At 37.1% G+C, this 22,426-nt stretch overlaps 1 protein-coding gene across 6 annotated transcripts in view; it reads left to right on the top strand.

Annotated features, from left to right (window-relative positions):
- ZC3H13 (zinc finger CCCH-type containing 13) overlaps positions 1-22,426 on the top strand; it is a 98,362-nt gene that overhangs the window by 15,602 nt on the left and 60,334 nt on the right. For 5 of the 6 annotated variants that reach the window (XM_061133479.1, XM_061133482.1, XM_061133481.1 and 2 more), the window contains exon 5: positions 15,495-15,603. In XM_061133479.1, the coding sequence (XP_060989462.1) occupies positions 15,495-15,603 (109 nt within the window). Of the gene's footprint in view, positions 1-15,494; positions 15,604-22,426 lie in introns of those variants that run through there. The other variant, XM_061133483.1, reaches the window with a different exon arrangement.

Below are 22,426 nucleotides of genomic sequence, written 5' to 3'. Positions count from 1 at the left end.
GTACTAGAATGCTGGAGGTGGGAATCATTTGAAAGTTTGTGTACTCACATGTCTGGTTGTGGATGCTGGCAGTCTTCAGTTTCCATGTGGGCCTCTTTGTTTTGGTAGCATAGGATTTTTCTCTGATGGCTAGGAGAGAGCAAAAATCTGGGTGCTAGGTGTGCTTGTTCCTGCTGGATTGGTGTTTCTTTTAGGCCCTCTCAGCTAACAGAGCAAAGAAATATATGTGTGTATACTAACTGGTGTATATCCATATATCTATAAATATTACTAGTAACAGTCTTTATCTGTATTGAGCTAAACATGAGTTCTTACTGATGTCTCTAACTTAATCTAAGACTGCTACTATTCTTTTATTCTTTTTTTCTCTTTTTTTTTTGCTCAAATGTTCCTTCCTTAGCTTGTGGGAGGTTTTTGTATTTGATCCTGAGCTCTTAAAAACTTTACTGTGAGTAATTTGCAAAGAATAAAATGTATTTAAATTGTACCATTTGGGTCTCAACAAATGTACACACCTGTATAACCACCACCACAGTCAAGATACAGAGCATTTCCATCAACTCCAGAACCTATCTTCAGGTCCTTTTAGAGTCGGTTTCCTCCCAAACCAGGCTCCTGACAACCTCTGATCTCTCATTATATGGAGTCAGATGTTATATATTCTTGTATCTTGGTTCTTTTAGCATAATACTTTTGAAATGCAGCCATGTTGTAGTTTGTGTCAATAGTTTATTCCTTTTATTGTGGACTGGTGTCCTATTATACAGATATAATAGGACAAATGGATAAACGATCAGAACTTGTTTATCCATTCCCCAGTTGATGGATACTTAGAGTTGTTTTCTAGTTTCTGGCTATTATGAATAAAGCTGCTGTTAACATTTGTGTACAGGTCTTTGTGTGGATGTATGTTTTCTGGGGGTAAATACCTAGAAGTGGAATTGCTGAGTCTTATGTTCTGTGTACTTTTATAAGAAACTGCCAGATAGTTTTCCATAATGGTTATTTCATTTTCCATCTCAGCCCGAAGTGTATGGGAGTTTCAGTTGCTCTACATTTTGGCCAACATTTGACATTGTTCTACTGGGTATCTAGTGGTTTTAATTTGCGTTTCTCTGTGTTTAGTGATGTTGAGCATCTTTTCATGTGTTTATTGCCTTTTTTTTTTTGGTGAAGTGTCAGTTTACATCTTTTGCTTATAAGTTGTGCTGTTTGTCTTACTGCAGATTTATGGTTCTTATATGTTCTGAAGGTTGCAAATATATTTTCCTGGTATGTGTGTGTATGTGCACATGCACACTCAGTTGTGTCTCTTTGCCTAACTCTACCGCCAGGCTCCTCTGTCCATGGAATTTTCCAGGCAAGAATACTGGAACAGGTTGCTATATCTTTCTCCAGGGGATCTTCCTTATTCAGGGGTGGAACTCGCGTCTCTTGTGTCTTCTGCATTAGCAGGCGGGTTCTTTCCCAGCTGAGCAACCAAGGGAGCTGTTTCCCAGTATTGTGACTTTCATTTTCACTTTCTTGGTTGTGTCTTTTAAGATATCTTTTAATTTTGATGAAGTCCAATTATTAATATATCCTGCCTTATATTGACACAGCTTCAGTAGTCCTTGATAGTTTCTTTGTTTCTGTTAAGATGTTCGCAGCTCATTTTTTGTATTTTATACCCTCTACTCAGTCAGCCATTTCCCCCTGTAGTCCAGGTTCTTTTATTGGGAGATGGTATTTCAGGACCACTACTTGGAAACCTCTAACTTAGTCATTTTTTTAGGACTTTTCATTGTATTTCAACTGGGAAGTACAAAAGTACAAGTACTTTTTAAAAGTACTCTTTAAAAACATGCAAACAAGCACAAATTCAAATAATTCAAATTTAGAATTGAAAGGCTTTTACCTAATTCTTTGGTTTTATAGTTGTATCACTTTTGTGCTGAAAATTTTAGTCCCTATTGACATTCATTTGCATTATCTTACTTCTTAATAGTTCCAGAATAATTATCAATGGTATTACTGATAATAAGATTACTTAGAACAGTTTAAGATCTTTGTAGTTCTTAGACTATAACCCATGAGGGAAATATCTGTGAAATTGATGTTAGGGATGCTGTGCTTAGTCCACTCAGTAGTGTCTGACTCTTTGCGACCCCATGGACTGTAGCCTGACAAGGCTCCTCTGTCCATGGGGATTTTTCTGGCAAGAATACTGGAGTAGGTTGCCATGCCCTCCTCCAGGGAGTCTTCCCAACCCAGGAATCGAACCCAGGTCTTTTGCATTGCAGGCGGATTCTTTACCATCTGAGTCACCAGGAAAGCCCGAGAATAGTGGTGTGGGTAGCCTATCCCTTCTCCAGGGGATCTTCGTGCCCCAGGAATTTGTTAGGGATAGATAGTCACATTATTGTATTTTTAAAATTAATTTTTATTAATTTACAGTGTGTTTCTGCTATACAGCAAAGTGCAGATTATTGTATTTTAAGTCGCTTGAGCAGTCTGTGTGGTTAAACCACAAATTGATGTGCTTGAGTTGATTCATTACATTTTGATTTTAGTTTTAGGGGTTTTTAAAAAAATTTTGTTTGTTAAATATATAGAACATTTCCCTGGTTTCAAAGTTATGAGACCGATTCCTACTATAATGAGGACCTCATGGTTTCACAGTTAAATCTACAGAATGGGTTACATTCAGAAAAGTCTACCTTTTATCTTCTTGACCTCTACTTTTCTCTCTATAGATAATCTAGAAACTAAATGATTGGATTATCCTGCCACTTCAATATACCAACATATACACACACACATATACCTAACTGTTTGCAGGTGACATGGTAGTATATAGAAAACCCTAAAGATTCCATCAGATAGCTGTTAGAACTAATACATGAATTCAGTAAAGTTGCAGGATAGGATATACAGAAATCTGTAGCATTTCTATACACTAATAATGATCTAATAGAGAAATTAAAAACCTATTTACAGCTGGATCACAAAGATTAAAATACATAGAAATAAATTTAACCAGGGAAGTAAAAGATCTGTACACTGAAAACTGTTAAGACATTGATGAAAGGAATTGAAGACAACACAAATGGAAAGATATACTGTACTCATGGATTGGAAGAATTAGTATTCTTAAAATATCTGTGCTATCCAAAGCAACCCACAGATTTGTTGATTCTTTCTACATAGACAGTCATGTCATCTGTGAACAAGGACGTATTTTTTCCTTCTCAATCTGTATACTTTTTTTCTTTTATTGCGTTAGCTAGGACTTCCATTGTGATAGTGAAAAGGAATGGTGAGAGAAACAGCCTTTTGTTCCTTAATATCCTCTTGTTAGCAATCCAACTGGAAGAAAACTTCACACCATTAAATATAATGGTAGCTAAGTTCTGTATAGATGTTCTTTATCAAGTTGAAGAATTTCCCTTTTTAGTTTGCTAAGAATTTTTAATCACAAATGTGAGTGTTGTATTTTGTCAAATACTTTTTCTGTGTTTATTGATACGATCATGTCATCTTTTCTTTTCTTTTTTTTTAGTCTGTTAATGTGATGGATTACCTTGATTGATTTTTGAATGTTGAACCACCCTTGCATATCTGGTATAAATCTTACTTGGTTGTGGTGTATAATTATTTTTATATGTTGTTGGATTTCATTTGCCTATATTTTGCTAATATGTTTAGGGTTTTTGCATTGATGTCCTTGAGAAATAATTGTGTGTGTGTGTTTTTTTTTTTGGTTATGTCTTCATCTGGTTTTGGTATCAAATACTTAAGATACTAATGCTGGCCTTAGAATAATTCAGAAAGTATTCCCTCTGCTTCTGTCTTCTGGAAGAGATTGTAGAGAATTGGTATAATTTCTTTCTTAAATGCTTGATGGAATTCACACATGAACCCATATGGGCTTGGTGCTTTAGGTTTTGAAAGATTATATATTATTAACTCAGTTTCTTTAATAGATATAATTCTATCAGATTGTTTATGCTTGATGTGTGTGTTTTGGCAGATTATGTCTTTCAAGTAATTAGTCCATTTATCTAGGTTATCAAATTTGTGATCATAGCATTGTTTATAGTATTGCTTTATTCTTTAAATATCTTTGGAATCTGTATTGATGTCTCTTTTGTTTCTGATGTTGGTATTTTTTCTCTTCTTTTTTTCTTAGCTTGTATAGAAACTTGATCTTTTCAAAAAACTGACTTTGGTTTTGTTGATTTTTTTTTTTTTTTCCCCATTGATTTCCTGTTTTCAACTTCATTGATTTTTTTTGCTCTACTTGTTATTTTCCTTCTACTTTAGATTTCAGTTGCTCTTTTTCTAGTTTTCTAAGGTAGAAACTTAAATTATTGATTTTAGAACCGTCTTCATTTCTACTATATGAATTCAATGCTATAAATTTCTCTGTAAACAGTTTTCACTTTATTCCACAAATTTAGAGAATTTGAATTGTATTTTCATTCAGTTTGAAATATTTTGAATTTTCTCTTGAGATTTCTTCTTTGACTCATGTGTTAAGTAGAAGTGTTTTGTTTAATCTCCACATATTTTGGGATTATCCAGCCATCTTTTTGTTATTGATTTCATTTAATTCCATTGTGGCTTGAGATTAGACATTATATGATTTTTATTCTTCTAAAAGTTTGTTTTATGGTCACAATGTGGCCCACGTTGGCGAGTTGCTTTACAGTGTTGTTGTAGTCTCTGGTGTACAGCAAAGTGAGTCAGCTGTGTATATGAAAGGGAGAGTCGCTGAGTCGCCTCCAACTGTGTGATCCCACCCGTGGACTGTATGGTCCATGAAATTCTCCAAGTGAGAGTACTGGAGTGGGTGGCCATTCATTCCCTTCTCCAGGGGATCTTCCCAACCCAGGGATCAAACCCAGGTCTCCCCCGTTGCAGGTAGATTCTTTACCAGCTGAGCCACTGGGGAAGCCTGTACATATATCCCCTCTGTTTTGGATTTCCATCCTGTTTGGGTTACCACAGCACTGAGTAGAGTTGCCTGTGCTACACAGGAGGTTCTCATTAGTTGTCTATTTTATACATAGTAGTTGCTCTATAATATCTTAAATGGTATTGTGATTTTCTGCTCTTGAGAGATTTGGTAGAATTCCTATGCGAAACCACCTGAGTCTGGTACTATTGTGTGAAGAAATTCTTTATTTTTAAGAATTTATTTTTCCAATGGAAATGAATAGACCTTTGATCTTTAAGTCAGTTTTATTAAATATTCTTTTTAGAAAATTGTGTATTTTGAATAGATTTTTAAACTAGTTTGCATAGAGTTATGTGAAGTCACATTTTTCCTTTTTCTCTGTTCTAATAACTGTTCTCACATTGTCAAAGGATTTTTAATACTTGTGATTTTTCTCCCTGTTTTCTTCATTAGGTTAGTCAGTGGTTTATTTTCAGAGTAAGCTTTTGGATTTACATATTCTTTCTCTTTTCTAACACATTTATTTCTCTTTTATTAGTTCCTTCTTTGATTAAGTTTATTTTTTGAATTGGTTGAGCATTTATTTTCATATATATGCATATATATGTATATATATACACATACACAAGTACTTAATGTTGTAAGCATTTTTCTGATAACTATTTCAGCTGAATTCCATGCATCTCATGTATTATGCTTTTATTGTCATTATTTTTAAGGAATTCCCATCTTTAGGTTAGTATTTCATCTCTGGTCCAATAATTGCTTAATGACATATTTAAACTTTTTCAGATTTGAGAGCTTTTTGTTTTATGTCTATATTATTATTTTAATTAAAAAAAATAACTTCTATCTTATTTCTTTTTGTATTTAGGATTTCATGAGGTTTACTCTGTGGCCTAAGATATGGTCAATTTTTCTGAATTTCCTCTGTTAAAATAAAGGTATATTTTATGCTTTTTGTCTTTCAAGTACTAAAGTATATCTGAAACATCTGTTGTTTGGATCTCCTGTATTTTTCATATCTTTGCTTGATCTATCTTGGTTTGAGGCTGTCTTTTTTTTTAATAGTAAAAGATGTTTATCAGTTTTCACAATCAATAGGCAGACAAAAAAATAAATGATAATTACAATTGCAAGCCATAATGGAAACATGATTAACCTAATAATATAAAATAAATACATACAATTTGAGGGGTTAAGTAGAGTGATGTGGTGAGTGAAAGTGCATACGTGCACATGTTCTCATCCATCCAGCCAGTCTGTGTCTTTTGGTTGGTGAATTTATTCCATTTAATAGTTAAGGTAGTTCTCGATATGTATGATCCTATTACCATTTTCTTAGTTGTTTTGGGGTATTTTGTATAGGTCTTTTCCTTCTCTTGTGTCTCCTGCCTAGAGAAGTTCCTTTAGTATTTGTTGTAAACATGGTTTGGTATTGCTGAATTTGATTAACTTTTGTTTGTCTAGAAAGCTTTTGATTTCTCCATCAAATCTGAATGAGAGTGTTGCTGGGTAGAGTATTATTGGTTGTAGGTTCTTCCCTTTCATCACTTTAAATATATTCCATGCCAGTCCCTTCTGGCTTGTAGAATTTCTGTTGAGAAATCAGCTGATAACCTTGTGGGAGTTTGCTTGTATGTTATTTGTCATTTTCCCCCTTTGCTTTTAATATTTTTTTGTTTAACTTCCATCATTTTGATTACTCTGTGTCTTGGCATGTTCCTCCTTGTGTTTATCCTGCCTGGGACTCTGCTTTTCCTGTACTTGGTTGACTATTTCCTTTCCCATATTAAGGAAGTTTTCAGCTGTTATTTCTTCAAATATTTTCTCGAGTCCGTTCTCTCTTTTCTCTTTCTGGAATCCCTATAATGTGGCTGTTGGTTTGTTTAATATTGTCCCAGAGGTCTCTTAGGCTTTCTTCTTCTTCTTTTTCTTTTTTTTTCTCATTCTTTTCTCTATGTTCTGTTCTGTGGCAGTGATTTCTACCATTCTGTCCTCCAGGTCACTTATGCATTCTTCTGCATCAGTTCTGCTATTAATTCCTTCTAGTGTATTGTATATCTCTGTTTGTTCCTTAGTTTGTCTCGTTCTCTGGTAAACATTTCTTGCATCCTCTAAATCTTTGCCCCTATTCATTTTCTGAGATCCTGGATCATATTCCCTGTAATTATTCTGAATTCTTTTTCTGAAAGGTTGCCTGTCACCAGTTTATTTGGTTGTTTTTCTGAGGTTTTATCTTGTCCCTTCACCTGGGACAAAACCCTCTGCTTTTTCATCCTGGTTAACTTCCTGTCATGTGGTTTTGGTTCTAGTCTCTGTGGGATTGGGGTGGTTCTTCTGTCTGCCCTCTTGGTGGATGAGACTCAGTTCAGTTCAGTTGCTCAGCTGTGTCTGACTCTTTGCGACCCCATGAACTGCAGCACGCCAGGCCTCCGTGTCCATCACCAACTCCCAGAGTCCACCCAAACCCATGTCCATCAAGTCGGTGATGCCATCCAACCATCTCATCCTCTGTCGTCCCCTTCTCCTCCTGCCCTCAGTCTTTCCCAGCATCAGGGTCTTTTCCAATGAGTCAGCTCTTCGCATGAGGTGGCCAAAGTATTGGAGTTTCAGCTGCAGCATCAGTCCTGCCAACGAACACCCAGGACTGATTTCCTTTAGGATGGACTGGTTGGATCTCCTTGCAGTCCAAGGGACTCTCAAGAGTCTTCTCCAACACCACAGTTCAAAAGCATCAGTTCTTTGGCACTCAGCTTTCTTTATGGCCCAACTCTCACATCCATACATGACTACTGGAAAAACCATAGCCTTGACTAGATGGACCTTTTTTGACAAAGTATTGTCTCTGCTTTTTAATATGCTATCTAGGTTGGTCAGAACTTTCCTTCCAAGGAGTAAGCGTCTTTTAATTTTATGGCTGCAATCACCACCTACAGTGATTTTGGAGCCCAGAAGAATAAAGTCAGCTACTGTTTCCCCATCTATTTGCCATGAAGTGATGGGACCAGATGCCATGATCTTAGTTTTCTGAATGTTAAGCTTTAAGCCAACTTTTTCACTCTCCTCTTTCACTTTCATCAAGAGGCCGTTTAGTTTTTCTTCATTTTCTGCCATAAGGATGGTGTCATCTGCATATCTGAGGTTATTGATATTTCTCCTGGCAATCTTGATTCCAGCTTGTGCTTCATCCAGCCCAGCATTTCTCATGATGTACTCTGCATATAAGTTAAATAAGCAGGGTGACAATATACAGTCTTGACGTACTCCTTTTCCTATTTGGAACCAGTCTGTTGTTCCATGTCCAGTTTTAACTGTTGCTTCCTGACCTGTATATAGATTTCTCAAGAGGCAGGTCAGGTTGTCTGGTATTCCCATCTCTTTCAGAATTTTCCAGTTTATTGTGATCCACACAGTCGAAGGCTTTGGCATAGTCAATAAAGCAGAAATAGATGTTTTTCTGGAACTCTCTTTCTTTTTCGATGATGCAGTGGATGTTGGCAATTTGATCTCTGGTTCCTCTGCCTTTTCTAAAACCTGCTTGAACATCTGGAAGTTCACAGTTCATGTATTGCTGAAGCCTGGCTTGGAGAATTTTGAGCATCGCTTTACTAGCATGTGAGATGAGTGCAATTGTGCAGTAGTTTCAGCTACCCCACGTCCAAGGTCAGGGGCGGCGGCTGAGAGGAGCTACCCCACACCCGAGGTCGGGGGCAGAGGCCAAGAGGATGAGACTAGGAGGTTTGTTTAAGAGTCCTAATGGGGTGGACTGGTGGTGGGGAATACTGGGTCTTGTTCTGATGGGCAGGGCCATGCTCAGTAAAACCTGTGACAAACCTAGACAGCATATTAAAAAGCAGAGACATTACTTAACCAACAAACATCTGTATAATCAAAGCTATGGTTTTTCCAGTAGTCATCTATGGATGTGAGAGTTGGGCCATAAAGAAAGCTGAGTGCCGAAAAATTGATGTTTTGAACTGTGGTGTTGGAGAAGACTCTTGAGAGTCCCTTGGACTGCAAGGAGATCCAACCAGTCCATCCTAAAGGAGATCAGTCCTGGGTGTTCATTGGCAGGACTGATGCTGAAGCTGAAACTCCAGTACTTTGGCCACCTCATGTGAAGAGTTGACTCATTAGAAAAGACCCTGATGCTGGGAGGGATTGGGGGCAGGAGGAGAAGGGGATGACAGAGGAAGAGATGGCTGGATGGCATCAGCAACTCGATGGGCATGAGTTTGAGTAGGCTACGGGAGTTGGTGATGAATAGGGAGGCCTGGTGTGCTGCATCCATGGGGTTGCAGAGTCGGACGACTGAGCCACTGAACTGAACTGATGGGTGGGGTTGTGCTCCCTCCCTGTTAGTTGTTTAGCCTGAGGTGACCCAGCCCTGGGGTCTAGAGGCTCTATGTTAGGGTTGATGTCCACCTCCAAGAGGACTTATGCAAAGGGGCCCCTTCCAGAACTGCTGCCAGTGCCCCTGTCCTCGTGGTGAGCATCTACTGATGCACACCCCCACAGGAGACCCTCCAGGACTAGCAGGTAGATCTGGTTCAGCCTCTTGTGGGATCACTGCTCCTTTCATCTGGGTCTTGATGCACACAGGATTTTGTTTGTGCTGCCCTCCAAGAGTGGAGTCTGTTTTCCCCAGTCCTGTGGAAATCCTGTAAGCACATTCCACTGACCTTCAAAGTCAGATTCCCTGTAGATTCCCTGTCCTTTTGCCAGATCCCTGGGCTGGGAAGCCTGACATGGGGCTCAGAACCTTGACAACACAGTGGGAGAATTTCTTAGGTATTATCATTCTCCAGATTGTGGCTTGCCCATCTGGTGGGTATGGGATTTTATTTTATCATGTTGGTGCCCCTCCTACCATCTCATTGCAGCTTCTTTGTCTTTAGACTTGATATACTTTGGGGTATAATTTTTTGGTGGGTTCCAGCATCCTCCTGTCAATGGTTGTTCAACAGCTTGCTGTGATTTTGGTCCTCTCATAGGAGGATATAAGCATACATCGTTCTCCTCTGCCATCTTGAACCGGAACCCTGAGAATGCCTTTTAAAGTATCTTAGTAGTACTGTGTTTCTGTCTAGTTCTCTCTCTGTCTCCTATAGTTTGTACTGTTCAGTGCAGTATTATTAGGTACATAGATACAAAAATATTAATAATTGTCCCCTCCTCTTTTTATTTTTAAAATGTGGTGTTAGAAGATGACCTGATCTTTCTTATCTGTTGAATGTTTTTTGAAGTTTATAATCTTATTTATTTGTGACTCTGCTTATTCTGAGACAGGTTTTCTTTTTCTTCATAAAAGAAAACCTCTGATAACCCTATTATGGGATTTTTCTTCAGTGTAGTACAAATATAGTTTCCTAAGTGTAGATCTAAATTTCTTTGCTGTCCATGTTTTTATAATGTTGAAATAACCCAAAATTGCACATCTGTGAATCATTTTAAAATTTCAAAATGTCAGTTATGTGTATCCTAAAAGCTATATACTGAGCTAAGTTGTTGGGCTTGTGTTCAGGCCAAAAAGCCACAATGAAGCAAAGTTTTCAGCCTTGGTCAAAAGTGTCCCAACTGAAAAGGTTTGAAAACCTTAAGGTGAGAACCATAATCTCCAAAGAGAGAATTGGTGAGTTGGAAAGTGGTGTTGAAGAGTTTATCCAGAATGTAGCCTATAAAGACAAGATTATAAAAAATATATAAGAAATTCATAATTGTGGGTGAAAAACTTAGTAAATCTAATGTACATCTAATTGGAATCCTTGGGGGAGGGGAATAGAATATGGGAAAGGCAATGTTAAAAGAAAGAGTGGCTGAGAATTTTCCATAATTGGTGAGACATAAGCCTGCAGATATAGAAAGCACGATACGTATCAAGTAGAGTATTACAACCGCAGAACATGAGAGGCAAAGAGAAAATACTGGGAACACCCAGAAATAACAGGCAGATCTTTCTACAAAGGGATGATGGACAATGATGGACAGCATCAGTAACAACAATGGAAGCCAAAATACAGTGGAATGATATTTTCAAAGCTGAGATGAATATGTGAACCCATAGTTATTTGCCCAGAAAAGCTGTTTTTCAAGAATGAGGATATAATAAAGAAAATTTTTGGTAAAATTGACGGTGTTGATCACCAGGAAACTTTGATTACATAATTTCTAAAAGGATATACATCAGGAAGATGGAAAATGACCTTAGAATGAGGGTCCAAAATGCATTAGTAAAGGTGAACAAAGAAAATCTTTAGTAGGTTGGAAAGTGTATTTTTTTTTTTTTTTTTTTTTTACTTTTATGGCCTCTGCAGTTGTCAAAAGTGTTGTTGGTCAGTCCATCAGTCATGTCCGACTCTTTGCAACCCCATAAACTTCTGCAGCATGCCAGACTTCCCTGTCCTTCACCATCTCCTGGAGTTTGCTTAAACTCATGTCCATTGAATCAGGGATGCCATCCAGCCATCTTATTCTATGTGTCATAACCTTCTCTTCCTGCCCTCAGTCTTTCCCAGCATCAGGGTCTTTTCCAATGAGTCAGCTCTTCGTATCAGGTGGCCAAAGTATTGGAGCTTCAGCTTTAACATCAGTCCTTCAATGAATATTCAGGGTTGATTTCCTTTACGATTGACTGGTTTGATCTCCTTGCTGTCCAAGGGACTCTCAAGAGCCCTCTCAAAAGCGTTGCATTGTACAGTACTTTGAGGAAGTAAAGTGTAGTTCCAAAGGTACAGTGTAACTTTGAACTTCCCAGAATCCATTCTCTTTTTAGTTTTGAAGCTGCATTGCTATTTGGGGAATTGATCCCAGATTCACTGCTGGACCCTCATTGGCCTAACCTAGTTATAACAGTCCCATTCTCCTTGTTAATTCAATTGACTTAGGAACCAGGCCTAATTCATTTAACTGGTGGCTGTTATCTTTATCAATTATTGATTCAGATGTGGCCATATGACTGAAGTTGGCTTACTTAGACTGAAAGAACTTTTTGATTGGAGAAAGGCACATACTGGGTGAATCTAGATTGCTTGTCCTTGTGGTAAAAGAAATGTGCCTTCATGTGAAGTCAACAATAAGAATAGCAGTGTTGTGAGAAAGGAGAAAAACAATAAGAAAATTTGATCTCCAGTGACTTCAGTGTATTACTACTTAAGTGTGTTACTACTTTACCCAGCCCTGAAGTTTACCCTATTTCTAGACTTCATTTTGATGGGGCTTCCGTGGTAAGTCAGTGGGTTAAGAATCTGCCTGCAATGCAGGAGACCTGTGTTCAGTCCCTGGATTGGGAAGATCCCCTGGAGAAGGAGATGGCAACCCACTCCAGTTTTCTTGCCTGGAAAATCCTGTGGACAGAGGATCCTGGCAGGCTATATACAGTCCATGGAGTTGCAAAGAGTTGGACATGACTGAGTGACACACAGGCTTCATTGTGTGTGAGGTTGTAGTTTACATTTATATAGCTTTTAAAATTATAATTTATTTAAACTCCACCCAAAACACCTCTCCCTCCTCCAAACACCTTTCCCCCCAAAAACAAGAATAATTTCAGTTCTATACTGGGAGAGGTAGAAGCTATATACTCAATACTACTCTGGCAAGACTAAATTAATTTTAGTTATCACATTTTATTGAAGCAACATTGTGAGATTAGTGTGCTCAGAGAAAATGACAGAGTAGAGAAGGGTATGAAAATATGAAATGTTAATATATGATCACTGTAAAGAGTATTTTTGCCCTGATATAAGAAGATATTGAAAAGATTTAGTAACAGTGTTGAAATATTTAAATAGCTATCATGTGGAAGAATTACTAGATTTGTTTTACATGATTGTAGAGGTCAAAAGTAGTTCCAATCAGTAGACATTCTGGAGAGGTATCAATATAAGAAAGTTGTGATCAGTATATGAAATAATTTTCTAATGTTCAGAGCTGTCTAAAAACGGGAGCAAAGAATGCAGCAGTGGAGAGCTATCAGTGGAGACCTTGGGAGTAACTTCCTCCCCTGAAATTCTTCTGATAGAAGACTCGCACAGCTACACAAAATTTAGGAAAAAATTTTCTACATGGGGTATGAGGTTGGATTATATTACTTCAAGGACCCCTAATATTTTATTATTATGGTTGCTAATCATTTACTATATTAATAATATTGTCTTTCTGTTCTGTTAGCCTCAACACTTCTTTTCAAATAATAATCTTGTTAATGGCTCCTTACTAGCTAGAAATAAAATTTGTAACAAATATAACGTGTCCATACATATGTTTAAGGAATAAATATGAGTGATATAAAGTAGAAATAAAGTGAAAGTAAAAGTTCACAATTATTTACTGCATTTCTGAAATGTGAAAGACTTTTATTAAAAGAAGCATTTTTCCTAAGTTAGACTTAATAAGTAAAGACTTACTTGGCAACAAACCAGATCTTAATTGATAAAAAGCTTATTATATAGCCTTTATCCAGTTGGTGAATTTACATGTTTTGCTGCAAAAATAACTGAATGTTTGATCACAGATTGCTGCTCCAGACCCTTTGGGCATTGTTACTTAATATATTTTGAAATCCGAATAATTCTGAATTCATAAAATATCTCATCTCATGGGTATTGGTTAAAATATTGCGGTTCTTTAACAAATATTTCAACATGTATATGTTCCAGAATGATTAATTTAGAATATATAATAATCAAATGGTTGTACTTGTAATTAATATATTTGCATTTAAGAGCAGTAAGATGACAAACCATTCTATTCAAGAAATGCAAGAAGGTGATAGAGCAAACCATCCTATACTACATGAAACAAGTAATGGCAGACCCTTTACATTTGAATATGATAAGAGGAAAGAAATAATTTTATTTTACACTGAATAACATGCCTAACAAGTTATACACTGTTGTTTGAAGAGGAAAAAATGAGGAAATACAACATTTTAATAGATGACCTGAGCCTTAGGTATTATCAAAATTGTTTCCTCTGTTATGGTTTGAGGTGAGCTCAATTGATCAGTCATGTCCAACTCTTTGCGACCACATGGACTGTAGCCCACCAGGCTCCTCTGTCCATAGGATTTTGATTTGAGGTGAGATAGTGACAAAGTTTTGGGCAAAAGCATATCTCCTAACTTGAAATTCCACCACATATTGAAGCCTCCACTAGTACTTAATAATAGTTATATATGATCTCTGGGGACAGTATTATTAGAGTCATACTGGAAAACAATAGGCAATGCAAAAATTGTATAATTTCAATATGTAGGGTAAATTTTATTAAATATTTACATAAATATATGTATATACACACACATTTGTATGTGGGTTTAATTCACAGGACATTCAAAAGTTGCATGGCATATAGAATAATTCTTCATTAATATTCCACAGAATATATTTTAAGAGTAAAAATAGATGGTGTTCCTTTTTCTCCTTTTGTCTCACGTACAAATAGGAGTGCATTAATTTTTTCCTTTTCTTTTTTTGATCTTTCACCATTTTGTCATGACTGGTTCTATTATATAGTCTCTTAATATTTGTCAGCCTCTGTTGTATCAGCAACTGTATGTGTCATTTAGCAGGTAATACTTAAAACATGACTTCCTACCTAGATAAGTAAAATTTAGGGGCAATTATACACTAGAGGTCTTTAAAAAGAAGACAAAGATAAGTTAATTTGTGTTGTAAGCAGCCAAATTTTGTGTCTGGTAATGCCCGGAAAGAACTTTTGGCACTTAATATCCTTGTGTATTAGTGTCTTTCATAGTCAAGATTTAGTGTTAATAAAAGTGAGACACTGTGGTGGGAAGGTAAGAATTCCATGACACAGGTTGTGTTTTCTTTTCGCTTAGTAAAATGTGGTTTAGAGCTTTCATCTTATAGCATACTTCATTAAATTTTACAAACTGCATTACTATTATCCTGCTTTGTGTATAGGCTGCTGGAATAAAATGTTAAACTTTTTGGCTTTTGGGATGCAATATAAAGATAACTTTTCTAAATATTTTAGTTACCACACCAAAATAGGGAAAATCCCCTCTTTTAAGGCATTTATAAAATTATTAGATGAGTTTGGATTTACCTTTAGGTGTCTTTAAATGCTCATTTGTTAGTAATATATAATGTGTCCTGGATCAGCAGTTATTTTTGAGAATCTACTGTGAACAGTGTAACCTTTTTCTAGTTGTTTTAAAATATAATCACAGTTCCTCCTGTTGTATTTGATCCATTTTAAACTTTACCCCTGTAATGTTCATGTAGAAACTGAATATGTAGTATACTATCAAATGCATATTAAGGTATTTGATTTTCATTGTATCTTTTAAAAACTTAAACTTCCTACATTTGCTGTTTTTTAGTAAAATAGATAATAGTACAGTCTTTTCATTGTGGTGATACTCTAGAATTTGTTACTTCCTCTGCTTAGTGGATGAGTGTTTGCAAAACTGATTCTTTAATGAAACAAGGATGAAGTTAAAAATATTCTGTATTATAGTAACTACCTCTTGTAGTTTTTATAAATGTAATAACCCATATGTACGTATGTATGTACTTTTTAGAAAGAATCTTCAAGAGGGAGACATAGGGAAAAGGAAGACATAAAAATCACTAAGGAGAGAACTCCAGAAAGTGAAGAAGAAAATGTAGAATGGGAAACTAATAGAGATGGTGAGTTTCAAAACTCTTTGTTTATATAGTTAGTGTATTGCTTGTTCACTTTGTAGGCTTTTCTGTGGGCTTCAAAACACTTTCCAGCCGTGATCTCCCTATTGTTTCAGAATCTAATTGACTTGTGTGTCTTACTGAGTTATAAGGCAGGAAATGGCATGTAGCTGAATAAAAGCTAAGAAAGCTGTTCTGTCCAGAACTTACCTGTTCAGCATCATGCTACTTTGAAATTTGTTGCACTTGTAAATCTTTAACTTCCTCAGTATCAAGGTTTAAGAGAATTGAAATTTATGTTTATTGTTTTGCATAAAATAATAAAAGTGAGATTTTTAAACCTTAAAGACCTAGAAAGATTATTTCCAAGAAATTGTTGGATTTCATCTTTCAAGAAAGTGATATCAGATGATAACTGGGGGATTAGTTCATGAAATATTAGGAAAATCACCTTTAAGTTATTGTCTTTTAACAAATAAGCATTTATTTTTCACACCATGAGTGTTCTGTCTTCTCTACTTTTGTGATCTAGAAGTTGAGCACTATAGTCTCACACTACCAAATACAGAAAGAGGGAACTCATATCTGTAGATATACTAGGCATTTTAATATAATTTATATAATTATTTCAGTAATTCAGCTTTGTTACTCTACTATACTTGACAAAACTAAAGACTTTAAGAATGTAACTTCCTTCTTCATTAGATAGCCAAAAACTTATAGAAAATTATAGCTTGTGGGCCAGACACCTGTTTTTGCAGTAGAATTTTATTGGAGAACAGCCATGTCCATTCGTTAATTTTCTGTGACTGCTTTTGAGCTGCGGTAGATGAGTTGAATTATGTGCGACAGCCAAGAGACTGCAAGCATAAACTATTTACTACAATATTTAAGAAATATCCCTGAAAACTTATAGACTAATACTTGAAAAGTACCTTAAGAGTTCAGTTTAGTTCGTTCAGTTGCTCAGTTGTGTCCAGCTCTTTGCGATCCCATGAACCACAGTACGCCAGGCCTCCCAGTCCATCACCAACTCCCGGAGTCCACCCAAACCCATGTCCATCGAGTCAGTGATGCCATCCAGCCATCTCATCCTCTGTCTTCCCCTTCTCCTCCTGCCCTCAGTCTTTCCCAGCATCAGGTTCTTTTCCAATGAGTCATCTCTTCACATCAAGTGGCCAGAGTATTGGCATTTCAGCTTCAACATCAGTCCTTCCAGTGAACACCCAAGACTGATCTCCTTTAGGACGGACTGGTTGGATCTCCTTGCTGTCCAAGGGCCTCTCAAGAGTCTTCTCCAACACCACAGTTCAAAAGCATCAATTCTTCTGTGCTCAGCTTTCTTTATAGTCCAACTCTCACATCCATACATGACCACTGGAAGAACCATAGCCTTGACTAGACAGACCTTTGTTGGCAAAGTGATGTCTCTGCTTTTATTAATATGCTATCTAGTTTGGTCATAACTTTCCTTCCAAGGAGTAAGCGTCTTTTAATTTCATGGCTGCAATCACCACCTACAGTGATTTTGGAGCCCAGAAGAATAAAGTCAGCCACTGTTTCCCCATCTATTTCCCATGAAGTGATGGGACTGGATGCCATGATCTTAGTTTTCTGAATGTTAAGCTTTAAGCCAACTTTTTCACTCTCCTCTTTCACTTTCATCAAGAGGCCCTTTAGTTCTTTTTCACTTTCTGCCATAAGGATGGTGTCATCTGCATATCTGAGGTTATTGATATTTCTCCTGGCAATCTTGATTCCAGTTTGTGCTTCCTCCAGCCCAGTGTTTCTCACGATGTACTCTGCATATAAATTAAATAAACAGGGTGACGATATACAGCCTTGACGTACTCCTTTTCCTCTTTGGAACCAGTCTGTTGTTCCATGTTCAGTTTGAACTGTTGCTTCCTGACCTGCATACAGGTTTCTCAAGAGACAGGTCAGGTGGTCTGGTATTCCCATCTCTTTCAGAATTTTCCACAGTTTATTGTGATCCGCACAAAGGCTTTGACATAGTCAGTAAAGCAGAAATAGATGTTTTTCTGGAACTCTCTTGCTTTTTCGATGATGCAGTGGATGTTGGCAATTTGATCTCTGGTTCCTCTGCCTTTTCTAAAACCAGCTTGAACATCTGGAAGTTCATGGTTCACATCTGTTGAAGCCTGGCTTGGAGAATTTTGAGCATTACTTTGCTACCGTGTGAGATGAGTGCAATTGTGCGGTTGTTTGCATTATTTGGCATTGCCTTTCTTTGGGATTGGAATGAAAACTGACCTTTTCCAGTCCTGTGGCCACTGCTGAGTCTTCCAAATTTGCTGACATATTGAGTGCAACACTTTCACAGCATCATCTTTCAGGATTTGAAATAGCTCAACTGGAATTCCATCACCTCCACTAGCTCCAGCAATTTGAACATCAGTACTTCTTAAGGAAATCCATTCCATCTTTATACAGTATTGTCTGTTATAAATTTGCTTCTAAGAACAAATAGGAAACTTCTCTATTTGTTCATTGGGATTTCAAAAGTAACACTAATACCTCCTACAGAATAGCAGTAAATATTCTAAACCTTGACTGTTCAAAGTTGAATGGCTAACTTTTTCTAAATTCTAAGGGATTAACGCTTAAGACACCCAACGTTTTTCCTTTTCATTTTAATTATTTTTTTGAAAAAAAAAATTCTGAAATACATTGGATGCTTATTTTTAAAAATAGAAACTTCTGTATTTCCATTATAGTAGTACATGCTAATTGTTGAATATTTTAAAGGTTCAGAAAAGCCTACGTCAGTTTGCTCCTTTTTTCATAGTAGCTCTTTCAAACCCTCTCCTTAAATCTCCACCCTTCCAACCGCTTTCTCCTGCTTGCTATTTACAACACACAAATGATGTAACTCTTTATCCACAGACTCTTTCAGCTTCCTGCCAGCACATCTGTAAACTAGTTTTTATTCACTAAACTTTATTTTCCTCTTGTTCTTAATAAGAGGCTTCCCTCCTGCTGCATGGGGTTAGAGTCCCCTGATTTCCTTCCACCTCTGCAATCTTGTTTATCTTACATTCTCTCTTTTAGCTTTAAGATCTGTCTTGGCACATTTTCTCTTTTCACCATTTTATATTTAGTCATTACCTTGTTTATTCCTCCTTTACAGCTAAATTGTAGCTTTTCACTTCATGTTTATTCCGTCTTCTGATGCGCATCTTCACTAAAACTGCTTTTTAAGGTCACAATAACCTCCTTTTTGCTAAATAAATGAAGACATACTTGTCTCTTTCTCCGGTAATCTTCCTGCAGCATGTGACACATTCCATAACCTTTCTTCTTGAAACCCTTTCCCCTTAGCATCCATCTGTCACTCGTGGGGTTTTCTGTCTTCCTATTCAAACTCTTTGGCCTTCCAGAGGCTCCTTGTGTGCTATCTATCCCTTCCCAACGCTTTGCTCTAGACTCATCTTTATAAAAACTAAACTGATTTTTACTGCAAGAGCCTTTTATATGTAAAATTCTTTTAAAAGGTGAGTAAATGTCTTTTATAGTACTTTTACATACAAAATATTCACATGGCTGTTTCTTAGGTTTTCTCTTGATTTTAAACCTCATCAGTTCAGTTCAGTCGCTCAGTCATGTCCGACTCTTTGCAACCCCATGAATCGCAGCACGCCAGGCCTCCCTGTCCATCACCAACTCCTGGAGTTCACTCAAACTCATGTCCATTGAGTCAGTGATGCCATCCAGCTATCTCATTCTCTGTTGTCCCCTTCTCCTCCTGCCCCCAATCCCTCCCACCATCAGGGTCTTTTCCAATGAGTCAACTCTTCGCATGAGGTGGCCAAAGTATTGGAGTTTTAGCTTTAGCATCAGTCCTTCCAATGAACACCCAGGACTGATCTCCTTTAGGAAAGACTGGTTGGATCTCCTTGCAGTCCAAGGGACTCTCAAGAGTCTTCTTCAACACCATAGTTCAAAAGCATCAATTTTTCGGCGCTCAGCTTTCCTCACAGTCCCAACTCTCACATCCATAGATGACTACTGGAGAAACCATAGCCTTGACCAGATGGACCTTTGTTGGCAAAGTAATGTCTCTTTTTAATATGCTATCTAGGTTGGTCATAACTTACCTTCCAAGGAGTAAGTGTCTTTTAATTTCATGACTGCAGTCACCATCTGCAGTGATTTTGGAGCCCCCAAAAAATGAAGTCTGACACTGTTTCCACTGTCTCCCCATCTATTTCCCATGAAGTGATGGGACCAGATGCCATGATCTTAGTTTTCTGAATGTTGAGCTTTAGGCCAACTTTTTCACTCTCCTCTTTCACTTTCATCAAGAGGCTTTTTAGTCCCTCTTCACTTTCTGCCATAATGGTGGTGTCATCAGCATATCTGAGGTTATTGATATTTCTCCCGGCAAACTTGATTCCAGCTTGTGCTTCTTCCAGCCCAGTGTTTCTCATGATGTACTCTGCATATAAGTTAAATAAGCAGAGTAACAATATTAAAACTCATAGGTTCTGATTATTGTAAATCGCTATGGTTTAAAAGTTTCTGTTTAAAGGAATATTGAAGCATAGAATTAGAGAGTGAGACTGAACTCATTTAATATGCTTACCCTCTGCATTTTCAATCTAAATAGCAATTTTAGGTAGACTCTGCAGAAGTTTGGTCTGTATGAGTAGTTCTCAAACATTTCAATCTCAGGACACTTTTCACTCTTTTTAAGGACCCTGGAGAGCTTTTCTTTTGTGGATTATCTGCTTCAGTAGTTTCCATTTTAGAAGTTAGTTCTGAGAAAATTTTTAAATTTAAATTTGTTAAACAGTGACAGTAGTAAACCTAGCCTAGAGTTTTATGGAAAACAGCCATGCTTTGCAAAAGCAAAAATAAAAATTGGAGGAGGTGGCAATATTTTAAATGTTTTTGCAAATCGTTTTAACTTCTTAAAGTAAACTTAACTACCTTAATGAAAGATACCTAGATTTTTGTGTCTGCTTCTGCATTCAGTCTGTTAATGATATTACGTATCATGTGACATCTGGAAAATGCCACTGTATACTCTAGAGATTGAGTAAGCCAGGCTAATAATGTAGAATTATGGAAATACTTTTGATCTTCTGGAACTCCAGAAATTGTCTTGGCGATCTCAGGGAGTCCTCATATTGGTCTTTGAGACCCACTTGTCTTTAGAAGCTGCTTTAAAAACTTTTAGTTGTTTCCCCTTCCCACTTCCCAAGACTTTTTTTTTCCCCTCACTTTCAGTTTTTCTCCCCAGATGAAATCATGCTCCCAGGGCATCATTAACATCTACATATTAATGACTCCCAATATGTAGAGCTCTTAATTGAGGCATTACCAGTTGGATATCTCTACCTGAGTTCCATATCTTAAAGGCATCAGTTTTCCTACTGGTTTCCCGAAAGTCTGAGGGTCATCGTTGAGACTCCTTCCGCTCAACCTGGACACTTAACATAAATCTCAACATTTGTATCTGTTGAGTGTCTTTCAAAACCACCTGTTTCTCTAAATTACTACTGCTAATATTCTAGTTCTTAAGATACTCATTTGTTGCCTATAAGTGTGTTTTACAAATAATTCTCTAACCTCATGCTTTGAGGTTAGTCTTGTCTCCTAAATCGTTCTCCGCTTGAACCCCAGACTGATCTTCACAAAAGATTTCCTTTTATTAAAGTATAATAATAACTTTCAGAAGAGTACATGATTCATGTGTACAACTTAACTGAATTTTCACCAATAGAACACGCTTGTGTAAGCAGCACGCATCAATACATAGAAAATTACTCGTATCCCATAAGCCCCTTCGTACTCCCTTTTTTGAGTCACTACTTTCCCAGCCTCCACCTCCTGAAGGTACCTGCTGTCTGATTTTTATAACCATGGTTACTTTTGTCTGTTTCTGACGTCTACATAAATGAAATCTTTAGCATGTACTCTTTCTGTGCTTAGCCAAAACAATATGTTTGTAAGATTTTTGAACACAGTTATAGTTGATTAATTCTTATTAGTATATAGTAGTTCATTGTACGGAGAAGGCCATGGCACCCCACTCCAGTACTCTTGCCTGGAAAATCCCATGGATGGAGGAGCCTGGTAGGCTTCTGTCCATGGGGTCGCTAAGAGTCGGACACGACAGAGCGACTTCACTTTCACTTGTCACTTTTATGTACTGGAGAAGGAAGTGGCAACCCACTCCAGTGTTCTTGCCTGGAGAATCCCAGGGACGGGGGAGCCTGGTGGGCTGCTGTCTTTGGGGTCACACAGAGTCAGACACGACTGAAGTGACTTAGCAGCAGCAGCAGCAGTTCCTTGTATGAGTATACCATAACTTATTCATTTTTCTGTCAATAAACATTTGGTTAATTTCTAGTTTGGGGCTATTTTGAATAAGTTGCTACTCCTAATCATGCCTTTGATAAATGTGTACTCATTTCTCTTGAGTTTATGTTTGAGAGTAGGATTATTGGGCCATTGAGTCTACATATGTTCATCTTTAGTAGATAATGTCAAGTCAAAAATAGTTCTTTCTGTGGTATTTTTTTGCCTTTTTCATCATAATCATTCTAAAGATAGGTGGTTGTATCTTACTGTGGTGGTTTTAGTGTACATTTCCCTAATGAGTAATAAGCTGACAATTTTCTCATATTTACTGGCCATTGTACCACCTGTTTTGTAAACACTATAGACTTTTGCCTACTTCTTTATTGTTACTGCTTTTTTGATTGCTGAATATTCTTTATATTGGAGAAGGAAATGGCAACCCACTCCAGTATTCTTGCTTGGAGAATCCCATGGACAGAGGAGCCTGGTGGGCTACAGT

This window comes from Dama dama, chromosome 30 (assembly GCF_033118175.1).
Source record: "Dama dama isolate Ldn47 chromosome 30, ASM3311817v1, whole genome shotgun sequence".
NCBI classification, from domain to species: Eukaryota; Metazoa; Chordata; class Mammalia; order Artiodactyla; family Cervidae; genus Dama; species Dama dama.
The sequence above is the reverse complement of the archived record's forward strand: the minus strand, read 5'-3'. Positions and strand labels throughout refer to the sequence as shown.